General features: G+C 43.0%; 1 protein-coding gene across 1 annotated transcript in view; it reads right to left on the bottom strand.

The window, feature by feature from the left end:
• The window catches only part of UBTD2 (ubiquitin domain containing 2), a 94,378-nt gene that overhangs the window by 25,802 nt on the left and 51,391 nt on the right, over positions 1-17,185 (bottom strand). The window contains exon 2 of the mRNA XM_040344535.1: positions 11,235-11,471. Within this exon, the coding sequence (XP_040200469.1) occupies positions 11,235-11,471 (237 nt within the window). The remainder of the gene's footprint in view (positions 1-11,234; positions 11,472-17,185) is intronic.

The following is a 17,185-nucleotide window of genomic DNA, read 5'->3' as shown; positions in this document are numbered from 1 at the left end:
TGCATTAAGAACCACTGTAAGGAATAACATATGCAAAGCCAAAAGGCACTGCATAGAGCTAGTGGAAGACTATCTAGTTACATATGGTCATCTGTGACAAGAAAAAATTATTCTGTATTCACTAAACCTGCAAGACCAGATGGCAATAGCTAAAATTAATTCATCTTAAATTGTTGACCTCCAGAACCCGTTACAGAAAAGCATCAATAAAAATATTCTACTAAAATAGTATTTTTTTTTTTTTTTTTTAATAAAAAGTATTGCAATATGTACTTCAGAGCTAGAACTGCAGTTCTAATGAAGGGATCTTTCACACAGGCGATGAAAACAGACAAGATAAGAAACAAGGTGCGCCGACTAAGCGCAGTGTGTTGAAATAAACAGAATTTATTAGTATAATCAGCCAAATGGCTACTCACATGACAGCTGTGAGAAAACAGGCATGGGTATCTATGTATAGGGTGTCTAGTCACTGTGAGGTCCAGAACTCCACCCAGGGTGCTGTCCCAGTGGGCTGCAGCGATGCGTTGATCGCAAGATCAAGGAGATGGAACAGGCCAGCCCGATTCCTGCTCGGCAGCGGTGTGCGCACCAGCATGGAACGCACTCAGAGCGATCCGGAAGTGACGTCAGAGCGTTTTTAAAAAACTTTTGCTTTTTCCTCAGTAATTGGCGATTGAAGCTGTCAGTCTTGTATAGGCTCCCTGGGCTGGAGCAGAGAGAGTGTGACACTAGCTAATGTTAAACAAAGACTTAAAGGAGCCACTAAATCAGCTCTCACATAACAAATAGATTTATAAGTAAAAATGCTAGTGCAATAAAAAATATTAAAAATGCTTATATATCATCACACACACACACACATATGCATGCGTGAGGGACATAAACATCTCTGGACGACTGTATATTGTAACTATTTAGATACTTGGTTACTTACCACCCTGCAGAGAGAGGTGGTGTAATCCCCCAAGGAAAATGGTGGTGATGAGGAAGGAAAATGATAGGAGAGGAATAGAAATGGAAAGATAAAAAAGGGGGGGGGGGGGGGGAAGGGTGATGAAAGAAAAAAAAAAAAAAAAAAAGAGTTAAAGAAAAAAGGAAAACCATGGGCCTAGGAAGTACCCCAGAAGCACAAATTTGAATGTATAATTATAACAATACATATAGTAAACACCAAGATTTAGATAACTGTATAGACCTCAACTTCTTTGTTGAGGCCATGGGGCGTCAAAGTTTTTAAAAGTATAAATCCAGAAAGTTTCTTGTTTACTCAGGCGTTGGAATATTTCAGCTGGTGTATATTTATCTGGTATACCTTCAAAAATCCATACTTGGAGAGTATAGATGGCGGGTGTTGAAACAGCGCGACACTATTTGGACTGCCCTTCTTTACTGCCTGACTTTGTTCCTCGAACCTAGCCTGCAGGGCTCTGATGGTTCTACCAACATATCGCATTCCGCACGGACAGGACAGGCAGTACACGTGTCATGGAGAAATTATAAAAATGAGTCAAGAGTGAATGTTTTACTGTTGGCAACAAAACTTTTTGCCATGGGACACGTGTGAGCAAGTAAGGCACCGAGCCTCATTACAACGGAACATACCTATTAATGGGATTAGTGCAAGTTGTTTCAGGATAGTTGTCTTGGTTTGAGATTTTATTTTGTTGGGTGCAAATTCACTTTCAACACTCAGGGCCTTGCGATATGCAAACTTGGGTAATGTGGGCAGGGAGGTAGTTAGATGGGGATCCTGTGTTAAGATTTACCATTTTTTTTAAAAACATTTTTCCATTTTATTATGGCTAGCATGACGATATGTGCAGAAATATAAAGAATAAACTGCGCTGTGTATAATACAAATATAAGCCGCCACACAACTCTGGAATAGAATAAATAAGGTAAATTGGAACAATGTAGCGCTAATACCTGTGTAAAGATATGGCAAGAACCCACATCTAAAGATAACAAACCAAATCTACGTATATTAATACATGACTAAAGCTTAAAGTGTCACCACGTGACCTTACTAAACATATTAGTGTGCCAACATATAGTAAAGGCTTGCAAATAATAACAATGAATTGAGAAAGTGCATAAAGTGACTGGAATCCAAATGAATGGAAATAAGGGTGACTTCACCACAGGAAAGTGCATGAAGTGACTAGAGTCCAAATAAATGTGGATAAAGATGGCGTCACCATGAGGAGATCTTGAAGATGGAACAACAGCTTGACAGAAGTGCCACCACCAATGGTAGAAAAGGGGGCTTACCAAATATGTGTAAGGAAAATACTGCGCGGTCACAGTATATGAAGTGAACAAACAAGAACATATATTAAAATGATGATACAAAAGACAAAAAGTGATGTGCAGCAGCTGCTGCAACTATATATGCAAGATACACACACTGAAACAAATAAGAAATTAAAGCCGCGCTGCGTTGCACCAGTGATATCTCATATTAATGATCAATAATCAATAAAGTGATTCTAAGTGAGAAGGGGATTTTATAAAATAATCTACAGAGGTCAGTTGTGTGCTGATGTGTACCCAAGGTTGAAAAACTGTGATATATATCATTGGAAATTGCTAATACTATGAATATTAAAGCGGAGGTTCACCCATAGCTTACACATTTTCCCCTTGGCTTCATGCTCGTTTTGTCTAGGGGAATCGGCCATTTGTTTTAAAATATGATCCGTACTTACCCGTTTACGAGATGCATCTTCTCCGCCGCTTCCGGGTATGGGCTGCGGGACTGGGCGTTCCTTCTTGGTTGACAGTCTTCCGAGAGGCTTCCGACGGTCGCATCCATCGCGTCACGATTTTCCGAAAGAAGCCGAACGTCGGTGCGCAGGCGCAGTATAGAGCCACACCGACGTTCGGCTTCTTTCGGCTACGAGTGACGCGATGGATGCGACCGTCGGAAGCCTCTCGGAAGACTGTCGATCAAGAAGGAACGCCCGCTCCCGAAGACCCATACCCGGAAGCGACGGAGAAGATGCATCTCGAAAACGGGTAAGTACGGATCATATTTTAAAACAAATAGCCGATTCCCCTAGACACAACGAGAAGGAATCTAAGGGGAAAATAGAAAAAAAAAAGGAATTGGGTGAACTCCCGCTTTAATGATGTTCCAATAAACATAAACAAATAGAGTCCATTTGAGGTAAAATAGCCGTGACTTCAAGACGAATTAACACCCAAGAAGAAGTGCCAAGAGATTAGATAAAGTTCCTCCACCTCTCATTACAAATCTCCTTACCGACTCGCGTGGATCTCTTATTATGGAGATCACATTCGCCTGTGGCTGTTAACCCTGCCCAGGGTCTCTTAATGGTTACTGTCCTGTTTCTTCCACGTGGGGACTCCTGGCTAGATCTCCCGAATGTAGGTAACCCTTTTTTCCCCAGATGATTTGTAATTCCTACTTCCTGGTTGCAGCCAGCGCCATCTTAGCTCCTGTCCTCTGAGTCTGAAGAGCAGTTTACTTCCGCCCTTACTGTGTTTCGGTTTTTCCCAACTTCAGACTCAGAAGACAGGAGCTAAGATGGCGTTGGCTGCAACCAGGAAGTAGGAATTACAAATGATCTGAAAGAAAGGGTTACCTACATTCGGGAGATCTAGCAAGGAGTCCCCACGTGGAAGAAATAGGACAGTAACCATTGAGAGACCCTGGGCAGGGTTAACAGCCACAGGCGAATGTGATCTCCATAATAGGAGATCCACACGAGTCGGTAAGGAGATTTGTAATAAGAGGTGGAGGAACTTTATCTAATCTCTTGTCACTTCTTCTTGAAGTCATGGCTATTTTACCTCAAATTGACTCTATTCGTTTATGTTTATTGGAACAATTGACCTCTGTAGATTATTTTATATACCGTATTTATCGGCGTGTAACACGCACCCCAACTTCAAGAGGGAAGTTTCAGGAAAAAAACTTTCCACAGCCCCCTGCGTATAACACGCAGGCACAGTTTACCATCTATTTTAAGGGTAAAAAAGTGAGTGTTCTACGCAAATAAATACAGTAACCCCCTTCTCACGTAGAATCAATTTATTAATTATTAATATGAGATATCACTAGTGCTACGCAGCTTTAATTTCTTATCATTGGCTTACCAAATATAAAATGACTAGGGAAGGTATATACCGCCCAAGTCACCAAAGGCTTGTATCGATCACACTGATCTAAACCGCTGGTCCTGGATCCAAAACAGCTAAATCGACTTGATGATCCTAAATCACAGTGTGGTTTATTAAAAGTAGGATAAAACTCACATGTTAAACGCCCATCATAGGCTTGTCAGATGTTACGGCACCAAAAGCGATGCTGTGGATGGTGCCGTAACAGCTGACAAGGCTATGATGGGCGTTTAACATGTGAGTTTTAATCCTACTTTAAACAAATAACACTGTTCATACAATATCACGCTATGCAAGTTTTTTCCAATATTTCTTGCATGGCATGTGGTTACCGAGCCTCTATGAAGTTATCATTAACACTGTGATTTGGGATCATCAAATCGATTAGCCGCTTGGATCCAGGACCAGCTGTTTAGATTAGGGTGATCGATACAAGCGTTTGGCGACTTGGGCGGTATATACCTTCCCTAGTCATTTATATTTGGTAAGCCCCCTTTTCGATCTTTGGTGGTGGCACTTCTGTCAAGCTGTTGTTCCATCTTCAAGATCTCCTTATGGTAAAGCCATCTTTATCCACATTTATTTGGACTCTAGTCACTTCATGCACGTTCCTGTGGTGACTTATTTCCATTCGTTTGGATCCCAGTCACTTTATGCACGTTCTCAATTCATTGTTATTATTTGCAAGCCTTTACTATATGTTGGCACACTAATATGTTTAGATGTGGGTTCTTTCCATATCTTTACACAGGTATTAGCGCTACATTGTTCCAATTTACCTAGCATGATATTATGTTATGAATCTAGTAACAGATTCAGAAGTCTTTTTCTGCGAAATGGGCATGTTCTCTGTGCGATACGCAGAATATGCTTCACCCACAAGGTGAAAGAAAAAATTCCTTTACCCCCAACCCACCCATCTTATGGATGAAGTATATTCTGCGCAAGTATGGATTATTAATTGTATACCAGATAAATATACACCAGCTGAAAGATTACAACCCCTGTGTAAGCAAGAAACTTTCTGGATTTATACTCTTAATACTTTGACACCCCATGGCCTCAACAAAGAAATTGAGGTCCATACAGTTTTCTAAAGCTTAGTGTTTACTATATGTATGGTTATAGACATACATTCAGATATGTTTTTTTTGCATCATTTCATGTCTCTGGGGACCTTCCTAGTCCCGTGTTTTTTCCCCCCTTTTTCCCCGCCCCCACTCCCTTTTCCCTTCATCACCCATCCCCCCTCTTATCTTTCCATTTCCATTCCTATCACCACCATTTTTCTTGGGGGGTTATACCACCTCCCTCTGCAGGGTTGCAAGTAACCAAGTATCTAAATAGTTACACACCATATACAGTCGTCCAGAGATGTTTATATGTCCCTCACGCATGCATGTGTGGTTGTGTATGCGCACATTTGCATGTGCCCATATGTGTATATATGTATGCGTTGCATGTATGTGCACACATGTATATGTGCGCATATATAGTAATAGTGCCCCCCATATCTGACCATCATGATCTTGTCTTTGTGCGTCCTCACGGATGAATGAATTTAGATGCTTTTGCCCCATTATTATGATTGTTGCTTTTTGATTCATGTGTTTGAATATCATTGAGTTCTAATGAGATGGCGAGATTTTATATATATCTCCATCTCCCCATCTCTAAACATACACATTTTTATTGAATTGTCTATCGTCCTTTTTCTTGCACTAGCATTTTTACTCTTAAAACTATATTTGTAATGTGAGAGCTGATTAGTGTCTCCTTTAAGTCTTCGTTTAACATTAGCTAGTGTCACACCCTCTCTGCTCAAGCCCAGGGAGCCTATATAAGACTGACAGCTTCAATCACCAATCTGGGGAAAAAAAGTGGAAGCTTTGAAACATGTCATCTGACACTAGAGGTCGACCGATATGGGTTGTTCCCTGGCCGATGCCGATATTTAGAAATCGCGGCGGCCGATATATGATGCCGATTTTTTGGGCCCATATGGTATGCCGATTTTTTATCCCCCCCCCCCCTCATAAAATCTAACAGTTAGACCCCTTTCACACTGGGGCGTTTTTCAGGTGCTTTTGGGCTAAAAATAGCGCCTGTAAAGTGTCTGCAAAAACGGCTCCCCTGCAGTCTCAGTGTGAAAGCCCGAGTGCTTTCACACTGAGGCGGTGCGCTGGCAGGATGTAAAAAAAAAAAAAAAAAAAAGAAGTCCTGCAAGCAGCATCTTTGGAGCGGTGTATACCGCTTCTCCACCACTCCTGCCCATCGAAATGAATAGCCCCGCTGCTGAAGAGCCTGCAAAGCGCTTCTGCAGTGGCGCTACACGAGAGCATTTAACCCCTTCATCGGTCGCTAGCAGGGATATAAGCGCCCCGCTAGCAGCCAAATAGCGCCACTAGAATGACAGTCCAGTGCGAAAGCAGCGGAGTTTCTGCAAAATAATATATGGACACTTACCTGTCCTGGGTACACGTGATGTCGGCACCCAAAGCCGATCTCTCGGGTGCTGCTGGCGCCATCTTCGGTAAGGGAATCAGGACGTAAAGCCTTGCGCGGCTTCACTTCCTGGTTCCCTACTGTGCATGCGCAAGCCTACTGGTCTCTGCTGTCTTCTGGGACCTGTGCGTCTCCCAGAAGACAGCGGGGGCGGAGTAGGCTCCAGATGTGGCGTAGGTCACCACAGTCACCGCGGTGATCTATGCCCGGAAGAGGGAGCAAATACCTGGATTACACAGGTATCTGCTCCCTCCTCTCCCTGAAAGATACCAAATGTGACACCGGAGGGGGGGGGGGGGGGGGGGGAGGATTCCGAAAAGCGGAAGTTCCATTATTACTCCGCTAAGTAATACAGAAAATGTCTTACATTTAAACACAACAAGCCTCCAATCAGTGCACGTGTATGTATAATTAATTTAGAATATATATTTATATATATATATATATATATATATATATATATATATATATATATATATATATATATATATATATATATATATATATATATATATATATATATATATAAAAATAAATAATGAACTTTATCACAATATGCTAATTTTTTGAGAATGACATTATATATATATATATATTACACTACATATACACACACACACACACACACACACACACAGGTCATTCTAAAAAAAAATTGCATATTGTGATAAAGTTCATTATTTTCTGTAATGTACTGATAAACATTAGACTTTCATATATTTTAGATTCATTACACACAACTGAAGTAGTTCAAGCCTTTTATTGTTTTAATATTGATGATTTTGGCATACAGCTCATGAAAACCCCAAATTCTCAAAAAATTCGCATATTTCATCCGACCAATAAAAAAAAAGTGTTTTTAATTAAAAAAAAAAAAGTCAACCTTCAAATAATTATGTTCAGTTATGCACTCAATACTTGGTCGGGAATCCTTTTGCAAAAATGACTGCTTCAATGCGGCGTGGCATGGAGGCAATCAGCCTGTGGCACTGCTGAGGTGTTATGGAGGCCCAGGATGCTTCGGTAGCGGCCTTAAGCTCATCCAGAGTGTTGGGTCTTGCGTCTCTCAACTTTCTCTTCCCAATATCCCACAGATTCTCTATGGGGTTCAGGTCAGGAGAGTTGGCAGGCCAATTAAGCACAGTAATACCATGGTCAGTAAACCATTTACCAGTGGTTTTGGCACTGTGAGCAGGTGCCAGGTCGTGCTGAAAAATGAAATCTTCATCTCCATAAAGCTTTTCAGCAGATGGAAGCATGAAGTGCTCCAAAATCTCCTGATAGCTAGCTGCATTCACCCTGCCCTTGAAAAAACACAGTGGACCAACACCAGCAGCTGATATGGCACCCCAGACCATCACTGACTGTGGGTACTTGACACTGGACTTCAGGCATTTCCCTCTCCCCAGTCTTCCTCCAGACTCTGGCACCTTGATTACCGAATGACATGCAAAATTTGCTTTCATCCGAAAAAAGTACTTTGGACCACTGAGCAACAGTGGCTACAGAGAAGTGTTGCTTCTCTGTAGCCCAAGTCAGGCGCTTATGCCGCTGTTTCTGGTTCAAAAGTGGCTTGACCTGGGGAATGCGGCACCTGTAGCCCATTTCCTGCACACGCCTGTACACGGATGTTTCTACTCCAGACTTAGTCCACTGCTTCCACAGGTCCCCCAAGGTCTGGAATCGGTCCTTCTCCACAATCTTCCTCAGGGTCCGGTCACCTCTTCTCGTTGTGCTGCGTTTTCTGCCACACTTTTTCCTTCCCATTGAGGTGCCTTGATACAGCACTCTGGGAACAGCCTATTCGTTCAGAAATTTCTTTCTGTGTCTTACCTTCTTGCTTGAGGGTGTCAATGATGGCCTTCTGGACAGCAGTCAGGCCGGCAATCTTACCCATGATTGCGGTTTGAAGTAATGGACCAGGCTGGGAGTTTTTAAAAGCCTCAGGAATCTTTTGCAGGTGTTTAGAGTTAATTAGTTGATTCAGATGATTAGGTTAAGAGCTCGTTTAGAGAACCTTTTCATGATATGCTAATTTTTTGAGATAGGAATTTTGGGTTTTCATGAGCTGTATGCCAAAATCATCAATATTAAAACTAAAAACTAAACTAAAAATAAAAGGCTTGAACTATTTCAGTTGTGTGTAATGAATCTAAAATATATGAAAGTCTAATGTTTATCAGTACATTACAGAAAATAATGAACTTTATCACAATATGCTAATTTTTTGAGAATGACAAGGGCCCTTTCACACGGGGCGGACCAGTAATGATCCGCCTCCGTGTGTCCGTAAGCTCAGCGGGGATCGCTCCATAAAATCCCCGCCGAGCCGTCGGCTGACAGGGCGGTCCCCGCACACTGTGCAGGGACCGCCCTGTCTTTTCTCCGCTCTTCCCTATGGGGGGGATCAGATGAACACCCGTCCGCAAATGCGGATCTTTGCAAAGGCGGGTGATTACGGGTGTCAGCGGATGTTCATCCGCTGACACCCGCAATCACATAGGGACCAATGTATGTCCCGTTTTCATCCACAAACGGATGGATGAAAATGCGGATATATCGGTCAACCTCTATCGAACACACCCTGGTGTCACTTCCGGATTGCTCCGAGTGCGTTCCACGCTGGTGCGCACGCTGCCGCCGAGCAGGAATCGGGCCGGCCTGTTCCATCTCCTTGATCTTTTTACCAACGCATCACAGCAGCCCACTGGAACAGCACTCTGGATGGAGTGCCGGACCCTACAGTGACTAGACACCCTATACAGAGATACCCATGCCGGTTTTCTCTCAGCTGTCATGCAAGTAGCCATTTGGCTTATTATACTAATAAATTCTGTTTATTTCAAACACACTGCACTTAGTTGGCACACCTTGTTGTTTCTTATCTTGTATTCCAGAGTCTGCTCGCCCTTAGGGGAGCTGCCACCAGTGTTTGTATCCTTTTACCAACATATGGACTTTTGTTCTATACCAGGACTTTTTTTTTCTCTCTATACTGATCAATTATGATCACCATTACTGATGTTGCTATAACTTGTGTTCCATCATTTTTAATATCCTGGATATTGCATGTGCATTGTGTGGTTTTAGTTTACTTGCCGTTACACATTGCGTGGTCATGCAACAGTGTACCCAACCAAACTTTTAATTTTTTTGAGACATTCTTTTGGTCGTATTTATTCGCCACTGGTTATTTTTAGCTAAACAAACAATAAAAGATGTTTTTTATTATAGTAGTTTGTAAATGTTCTCCTTCACTGAAGGGCACCACTGATAGGCAGGCACTGACTGGCAGCAATGATGGCCACTGACTGGTAGCACTGATAATCAAGACACCGATTATAAGTGTAAATAACCCCCCTGTGTGAATTGCTACTTACAGGCTATCCTCTCCTCACGTGCAGTCAGCGTGAGGAGGTCTTTTGATAACAGGCAAATCCTGTTTACACCAAGATCAGGTGTGATTTGACTCAGCTGGTCACATGGTAAAAAGCTGCTGTGATTGGGCATTTCCTCCGATCTGGGATTAGCTGTGTCCGAATCACAGGTCGCTGCCGATGTGCGCCGCAGGTTGGAACATGGGAAAGGCAATCACAGAAGGATGCCCTCCTGGAAACGTACGAACGCACTGTAGCGATCATTCGGCTATAGCACAAAGAGGTTAAGATACGGTTGCAAAAGAGTCAAAAGTGATCACTTCCCATTTTACCCTTGTACACAAAAAAAAAAAAAAAACACCCCACAGGGATTTAGGAGTGTTGCCTGACACATGAATGCTTGTACAACACATCCAAAATGCTCATTAATGCTATAGGTACGTTACGGTTTTAAGGCTGCTTTAGAATTCAAGGTCTGTCTAAAAGAGCTTGAACAGAGATGAGCTTGCGATCCTCTAAACTAATATTTCTAGACCAACTTGTTTTTTACTCAAATGAGATGCGGTTGGGATCATTCCTGCACCACAGTTCATGTAAATGAAGAGGCAGGGTGCGGGATGGAAAGGACATGACCCATAGGGCTCTTTCACACGGAGCGGATCTGTATTGATCCGCTCCGTTAGCCCGTTTGGCTCAGCGGGGATTCCTCCGTTAATCCCCGCTGAGCTGTCGGCGGACAGGGCGGTCCCCGCACACAGTGCAGAGACCGCCCTGTCTCTCCTCTATGGGGAATCGGATGAATACGAACCGTGTGTCAGTATTCATCCGATCCGTTCCGCCGGACGGAAGAAAAATTGTGTTTTCTTCCGTCCGCAAAAGCGGATCTTTGCGGACGCGGATGGTTGCGGACGTTAGCGGATGCATCATCCGCTAACGTCTGCAATCCCATAGGGATACATTACAAGTCTGTAAACGGACTTGTAATAAACGGACCGTTTGTTCGTACGTGTGAAAGGGCCCTAAGCTTACTGGAGTAAAAAAGGAGAGCATGTTCAGAGTTCAGCTAGGAAGTGTTAGGAACATGTCTGAGTTAATCTCCACTTCTGAACAGTGTCATGCACCAGCTTGAATCTTCAAAAAAGAGAAGTGTGACTCTTAAGCATTACTGCCATTCTGCCTCACAGTCAGACAACACAAACCTACCATGTGGTAATGTTATACTTGCACCATCAATGATTGCTTGGGCCAGTTCATGGTCATTGCTCTCAAAAGCATGTGCTGCAGCCTTCAAAGCATCCCAAATCTCTTTACGCCCTTCAAATGCCGGTGCAGTATCCCAGAATTCATCCCGTTTGCTACGCAACTGTCCATCAGTCATAGGGTAGTCACTTTTCCATTTAGGCTTGTCTTTCTTCAAGGGTTGATTACGTCCTAAGGCCACTAGAATAGCAAAAAATAAAAATAAAAAATATATTGGATTACTGGAGTGTAAAAATATTGACATATATTAAGCATACATTAAAAGCACAAAAGACAACGTCGTCATCCAAAACACAAAGCACCCGAACTGCGGAAAACCAATACTTGTTTACTTTTGCTCAAAATTGATGCCCAAATGTTTTTTTCAGTACATTCCGCTACCAGCATACATCAGTCAGGGCCAGCTGTGCAGGTTAGGGGCAGCCTTAGAAGGAAATGTGACTTTCCTCCCTGCCACTGACCCCCATCCCTCCCCACCACTGCCACCACTGTCATGTACTACCCCCTAGCCCGTTTATTGGAATGGAACATAACATTTTACTTATATAAATTTGCATATAGACAAAATGCCGTTTCCTGTAAATCGGACTTCCTGATAAATTTAATTTTAGTTGTAATCACCACGATTCAAAATAATGGATGTAGAGGCCATTTGGTGGGCATGATTTTTTTTTCATGCTTGGACCCAGGCAGCATAATGTCTTGGGCCAGCCCTGTCTATACCCACACCCACTGGATTTATGACAAGTTAGTGAAGCATTTATCAAGTTGAAGGTTCATGTGAAGGTTCATGTATCCCAGAATGCAGTGAAAATCTGTAGGGAATTAGGACAGAGCAGCCTCAGCCACTTCTGACAGTGCCAGGTAGGAGGAGGGGCATTGAGTAGAGGTAGGCTGAAAAACACACACAATTTTGCTTATGGTGCGTTTTTCATAGGTCATGTGACAAAAAAATGACTGACCAAAAATGCAGGAAACAAGATTTTTAACACCACAACGGAAATTAAATTTGCATGTCAAACTGCGAATGAAGGACATGATGAGCAGTGACCCCGATCTGCTTTTATTAATAATTTTTGCTGTGGCCAAATTATCAGTAAAGAAAATGACGAGTTCCCAACCAAATAGGTCCCCAAGTGACTGCTGCCGCCAATATTGGGTACATGTCAAACAATGCCAAAGTCTGAGCAAACTTGGACATGCAAAATACTTCCGGGGGCCAAGAGTTGGCCAGCCATTCCTGACCAAAAATGGCGGCAAAACCGACTGACGCAGTAGCGTCTGAAAATACTCTGGGAGACGTGTGCGTTGGTTGTGGAATGAGCATACTGCTCTTTGACCCGAAGGTTAACTTGGTGGTGAAATAGTAACGTTTTCGTAATCTGATGCCATGCCATTGCCAAAGGGCAGGTCTGAAGGGAAGTAGCTTGAATGCATCAACAATATCTGCTTTGGATAACAAAGTTCCCCTAAAATAAATTTTAGAATATGCTGGATAGCTGAATCCACAGATGAATAGGTCAGTGAAAACTCCACGAGGGTATGAGGGAATGTGAGATGAATGAAGCACATACAAGCCGTAAATAACAAATATTTATTAGAAAACTTGCCACAAACCACCCCGATGGGGCCGACATGCATAATGGTGGTGCGACAAACAGACCAATCACAAACCCCTTGGACACTTTTGCCTCCAATAAGTCATCAACAATAGTAACGCGGCTGTCTGCCGACAATAAATTGCATTCAAAAGACACAGTTGGTAGCGCAATGAGGCCTGTGTGAAATCCTACTGAAAATGTATCCAGCAGGAATTGTCTGATGGTCAGGAATGGGTGAATTTCTAAACAAGCCCCTACCAAGGATACATTGACTTGGCTTAGTCATGATGAGGGCTCAAGTGTAGGCCCATCCATCAGCTCATCCCCACAGTTATTACTTTTTGTATCACTTGACCCTCCCTCTTAGAGTGTAAGCTCTAAGAAGCAGGGCCCTCCGATTCCTCCTGTATTGTAACTGTACTGTCTGCCCTCATGTAGTAACAAACTGTTGCCGCTGTATAATAATAATAATAAAGTGTGCATAATTGAGCGTACAGAGTTTATGAATGTTTGCAGGTACTGGTTTTACTTTTGCCTTCTGTAAGAAACTATTAATATCAAACTATATTCACCTGCCTTCCACTTGTTACTGGACAACAACTACAACATGGTCAGTGACCCAAATTGAACAGGTGGCCCTGAGCTCTACACCACAGTAGCTGGTTGCAATTGTTACATAATAGAGCACCTGTGTTAAAAAAACATCTTGGGCACTCTACATGGTATGTCTTTGTTCAAGAGACTGTAGGTGATGATTAAACATTGTGTTCTAACATAGATGCACTCCAAAAAAACACTGTTCAGTGTTGTGCTTTTCTCCGCTTGGTGTATTGACAGCAGGACTGCCTTCTACTTTATGTTGGAAACACTGGGGGTCAAATGTGACTACAATAAAATGTGAAATGCGTCTAGATCTGCTGAAAGCAGCAGCTCTTGTAATTGCAAGCTACATTAAAGACTGAAGGATGACAAGATAAAGATTCTTTAGAGAAAAGAGCTCTTGCAAACTGACTGAACCTTTTGCAAGGTCTTCATAAAAGGCAATAACGAAAGAAGTCAAGCCAAGTACCGACCACATTGAAGCTACATCATTTTATGTTTTTTTCCTTCATACGGTGTTTAGTTTGTATTAATTATTGAGGAAAGTGAAACAATGCCAATGCCCATTAATTTACATCTATGGGGCAGATTACAGTATGTCTAATAGAGTTTACAGAGTAGACAGACATGTTTTTTATATGATCTAACTTCGTTCAATGAATGTAGAATACTGTATATTCGAATGATGTATTGAAAGTGATTGTAAAGTCTTGTTTTTTTTTTTTCTTATAAAAATAACAAACATGTCATTACCTGCCCTGTTGCAGTGGATTTGCAGATCTTCCTTTTCTCAAGTCCCTTCCTCCTGTTCAGTGCCCCCACAGCAAGCAGCTTGCTATGGGGGTACCCGAACCGAGTCATAGCTCCTTGTGTCCATTCAGACCAAAGCCCTGACCTGGCCCCGCCCCTCTCTTCTGATTGGCTAGCTGACTGATTGACCACAGCGGCAGCCAATGGCGCCACTGCTGTGTCTACAGCCAATCAGGAGGGAGAATCTGACGGCTGAAACACTCGTGGACATCGATGGACAGCAAGAGGGATCTCAGGTAAGCGTTGGGGGGGGGGGGGGGGCTGAGGGCAGCTGCTGCACACAGAAGGCTTTTTATCTTAAATGCTTAAAATGCTTCTGCCTTTAAAACCCCTTTAACATGCAATACTGTACTGAAAATACACTAACATTTACAGTAATTATGTTGAAAATTCTGCTGGCCTCATAGAAAAAAAAAAAAACATGTTTAGGGCTGCTATCCCTAAGCCTAGACTGGCCGACTACTGACAATTGTCAGTTATTGGTTCTCTGGTCAGATCACGTTGCGTGTTACTATGCATTGTGGTGTGCTGTAAACTCAAGTGCCTTTGAGCTACATTGCCTTAGTGCATTGGGGTGCATTTCAAATGAATGACACTTAACTTGCATGTTCCCACAACACACTCCAGTGGAAAAGTGGCAATCCATACTTAAAATGTCTTGTTGGATCCCACCAGTCTGAACAACTTAAAGGGGTTGTAAAGGCAAATGTTTTTCACCTTAATGCATCCTATGCATTAAGGTGAAAAAAAAAAAAAATCAGACGGTACCGGCCCCCCCCCGAACCCCTGTTTTACTTACCCCACCCCTCGAAAGTCCCGTGCGCGTCCTCATGATCCTCTTCGGTTCCCAGCCTGGCCGTTGATTGGCTAGGCTGGACGGATTGATAGCAGCGCAGCCATTGGCTGGCGCTGCTGTCAACCACATCCGATGACTCGGCGCGCCGGGGGCGGGGCCGAGTGATACAGTCAACGGCTATGACCGCCGCTGTATCACGGGAGCGCGCCTGCAAAAGCTTTCCACCATGCGAGCTCGCTCGCATGAAGGTGGAAAGCTTTTGCGAGGAGGAGCCGAGACAGCCGGCGAGGGACCCCAGAAGAAGGATTCGGGGCCACTCTGTGCAAAACGAGCTGCACATTGGAGGCAAGTATAACATGTTTGTCATTTAAAAAAAATCATTTTTGCCTTTAGTGTTCCTTTAAGCCCCATCTCCTTGATCCTGTTTACCTTCAAACTTCCAGAATGCCTGATCTACAAGTACACTGTGCAGGGACCGCCCTGTCTTTTCTCCGCTCTCCCCTATGGGGGGGGGGAAATCGGGTGTCCGTGTTCACCCTATTCGATCCGCCAGACGGATGGAAAAGTAGGTTTTTCCTCCGTCACACTTTGGCGGATCGGGTCGGATGTCAGCGGGCATGTCACCGCTGACATCCGCGGCTCCATAGAGGAGCATGGAGCGCCCGTTCAGGTCCGCCTAAAAAACTGGCAGGCGGACCTGAACGGGCCGCCCGTGTGAAAGAGCATTAACCACTTCCATACCGCGCCATAGGAAAATGACGGCGGCAGGAACCCCTCGCCGATCCGGGTGGACGTCAAATGACGTCCTGTGTTCCCGGCGATCTCGGGCGCGTGGCGCCGGCGGCGCGCGCGATTGCCAGTAATCACGGCAGGAGTGTGGATCTGTGTGTGTAAACACACAGATCCACCTCCTGTCAGCGGTGAGGAGACCAATGTGTGTTCCCAGTACAGAGGAACACACCTCGGTCTCCTCCCCTTGAGAGACCCTCCCCCCTACAGTTAGAACACACCTTAGGGAACATATTAACCCCTTCAACGCCCACTAGTGGTTAACCACTTCCCTGCCAGTCACATTCACAGTAATCAATGCATATTTATAGCATTAATCGCTGTATAAATGTAAATGGTCCCAAAAACGTGTCAAGTGTCTGATGTGTTCGCCGCAATGTCACGGTAAAAAAAAAACGCAAATTGCCGCCAATACTAGTAAAAAAATTAATAAAATAAAAATGTCATAAATCTATCACCTATTTTGTGGACGCTATAACTTTTGCGCAAACCAATCAATATTACGATTATTGCAATTTTTTTTACCAAAAATATGTAGAAGAATACGTATCGGCCTAAACTGAGGAAAAAAACGTTTTTTTAAAAAAAAATTGTGATATTTATTAACCACTTGCCCACCGGGTTAATTCTGGCACTTCTCTCCTTCATGTGAAAATCACAATTTTTTTGCTAGAAAATTAATCAGAACCCCCAAACATTATATATTTTTTTTTTAGCAGACATCCTAGGGAATAAAATGGCAGTCATTGCAATACTTTTTGTCACACCGTATTTGCGCAGCGGTCTTACAAGCGCACTTTTTTTGGATAAAAATCACTTTTTTGAATTAAAAAATAAGACAACAATACATTTTGCCCAATTTTTTTATATATTGTGAAAGATAATGTTACGCCGAGTAAAATGATACCCAACATGTCACGCTTAAAAATTGCGCCCGCTCGTGGCATGGCGTCAAACTTTTACCCTTAAAAATCTCAATAGGCGACGTTTAAAAAATTCTACAGGTTGCATTTTTTGAGTTGCAGAGTAGGTCTAGGGCTAGAATTATTGCTCTCACTCTAACGATCGCGGCGATACCTCACTTGTGTGGTTTGAATACCGTTTTCATATGCGGGCGCTACTCGCGTATGCGTTTGCTTCTGCGCGCGAGCTCGTCGGGACGGGGCGCTTTAAAAAATTTTTTTTGGTTTTCTTATTTATTTTTATTTAGTTTTATAATTTTTTACACTGAAAAAAAAAAAAAAAAATTGATCACTTTTATTCCTATTACAAGGAATGTAAACATCCCTTGTAATAGA

This window comes from Rana temporaria, chromosome 3 (genome assembly GCF_905171775.1).
Source record: "Rana temporaria chromosome 3, aRanTem1.1, whole genome shotgun sequence".
In the NCBI taxonomy this organism is placed as follows: Eukaryota; Metazoa; Chordata; class Amphibia; order Anura; family Ranidae; genus Rana; species Rana temporaria.
This window is presented reverse-complemented; position numbering and strand designations above follow the sequence as displayed.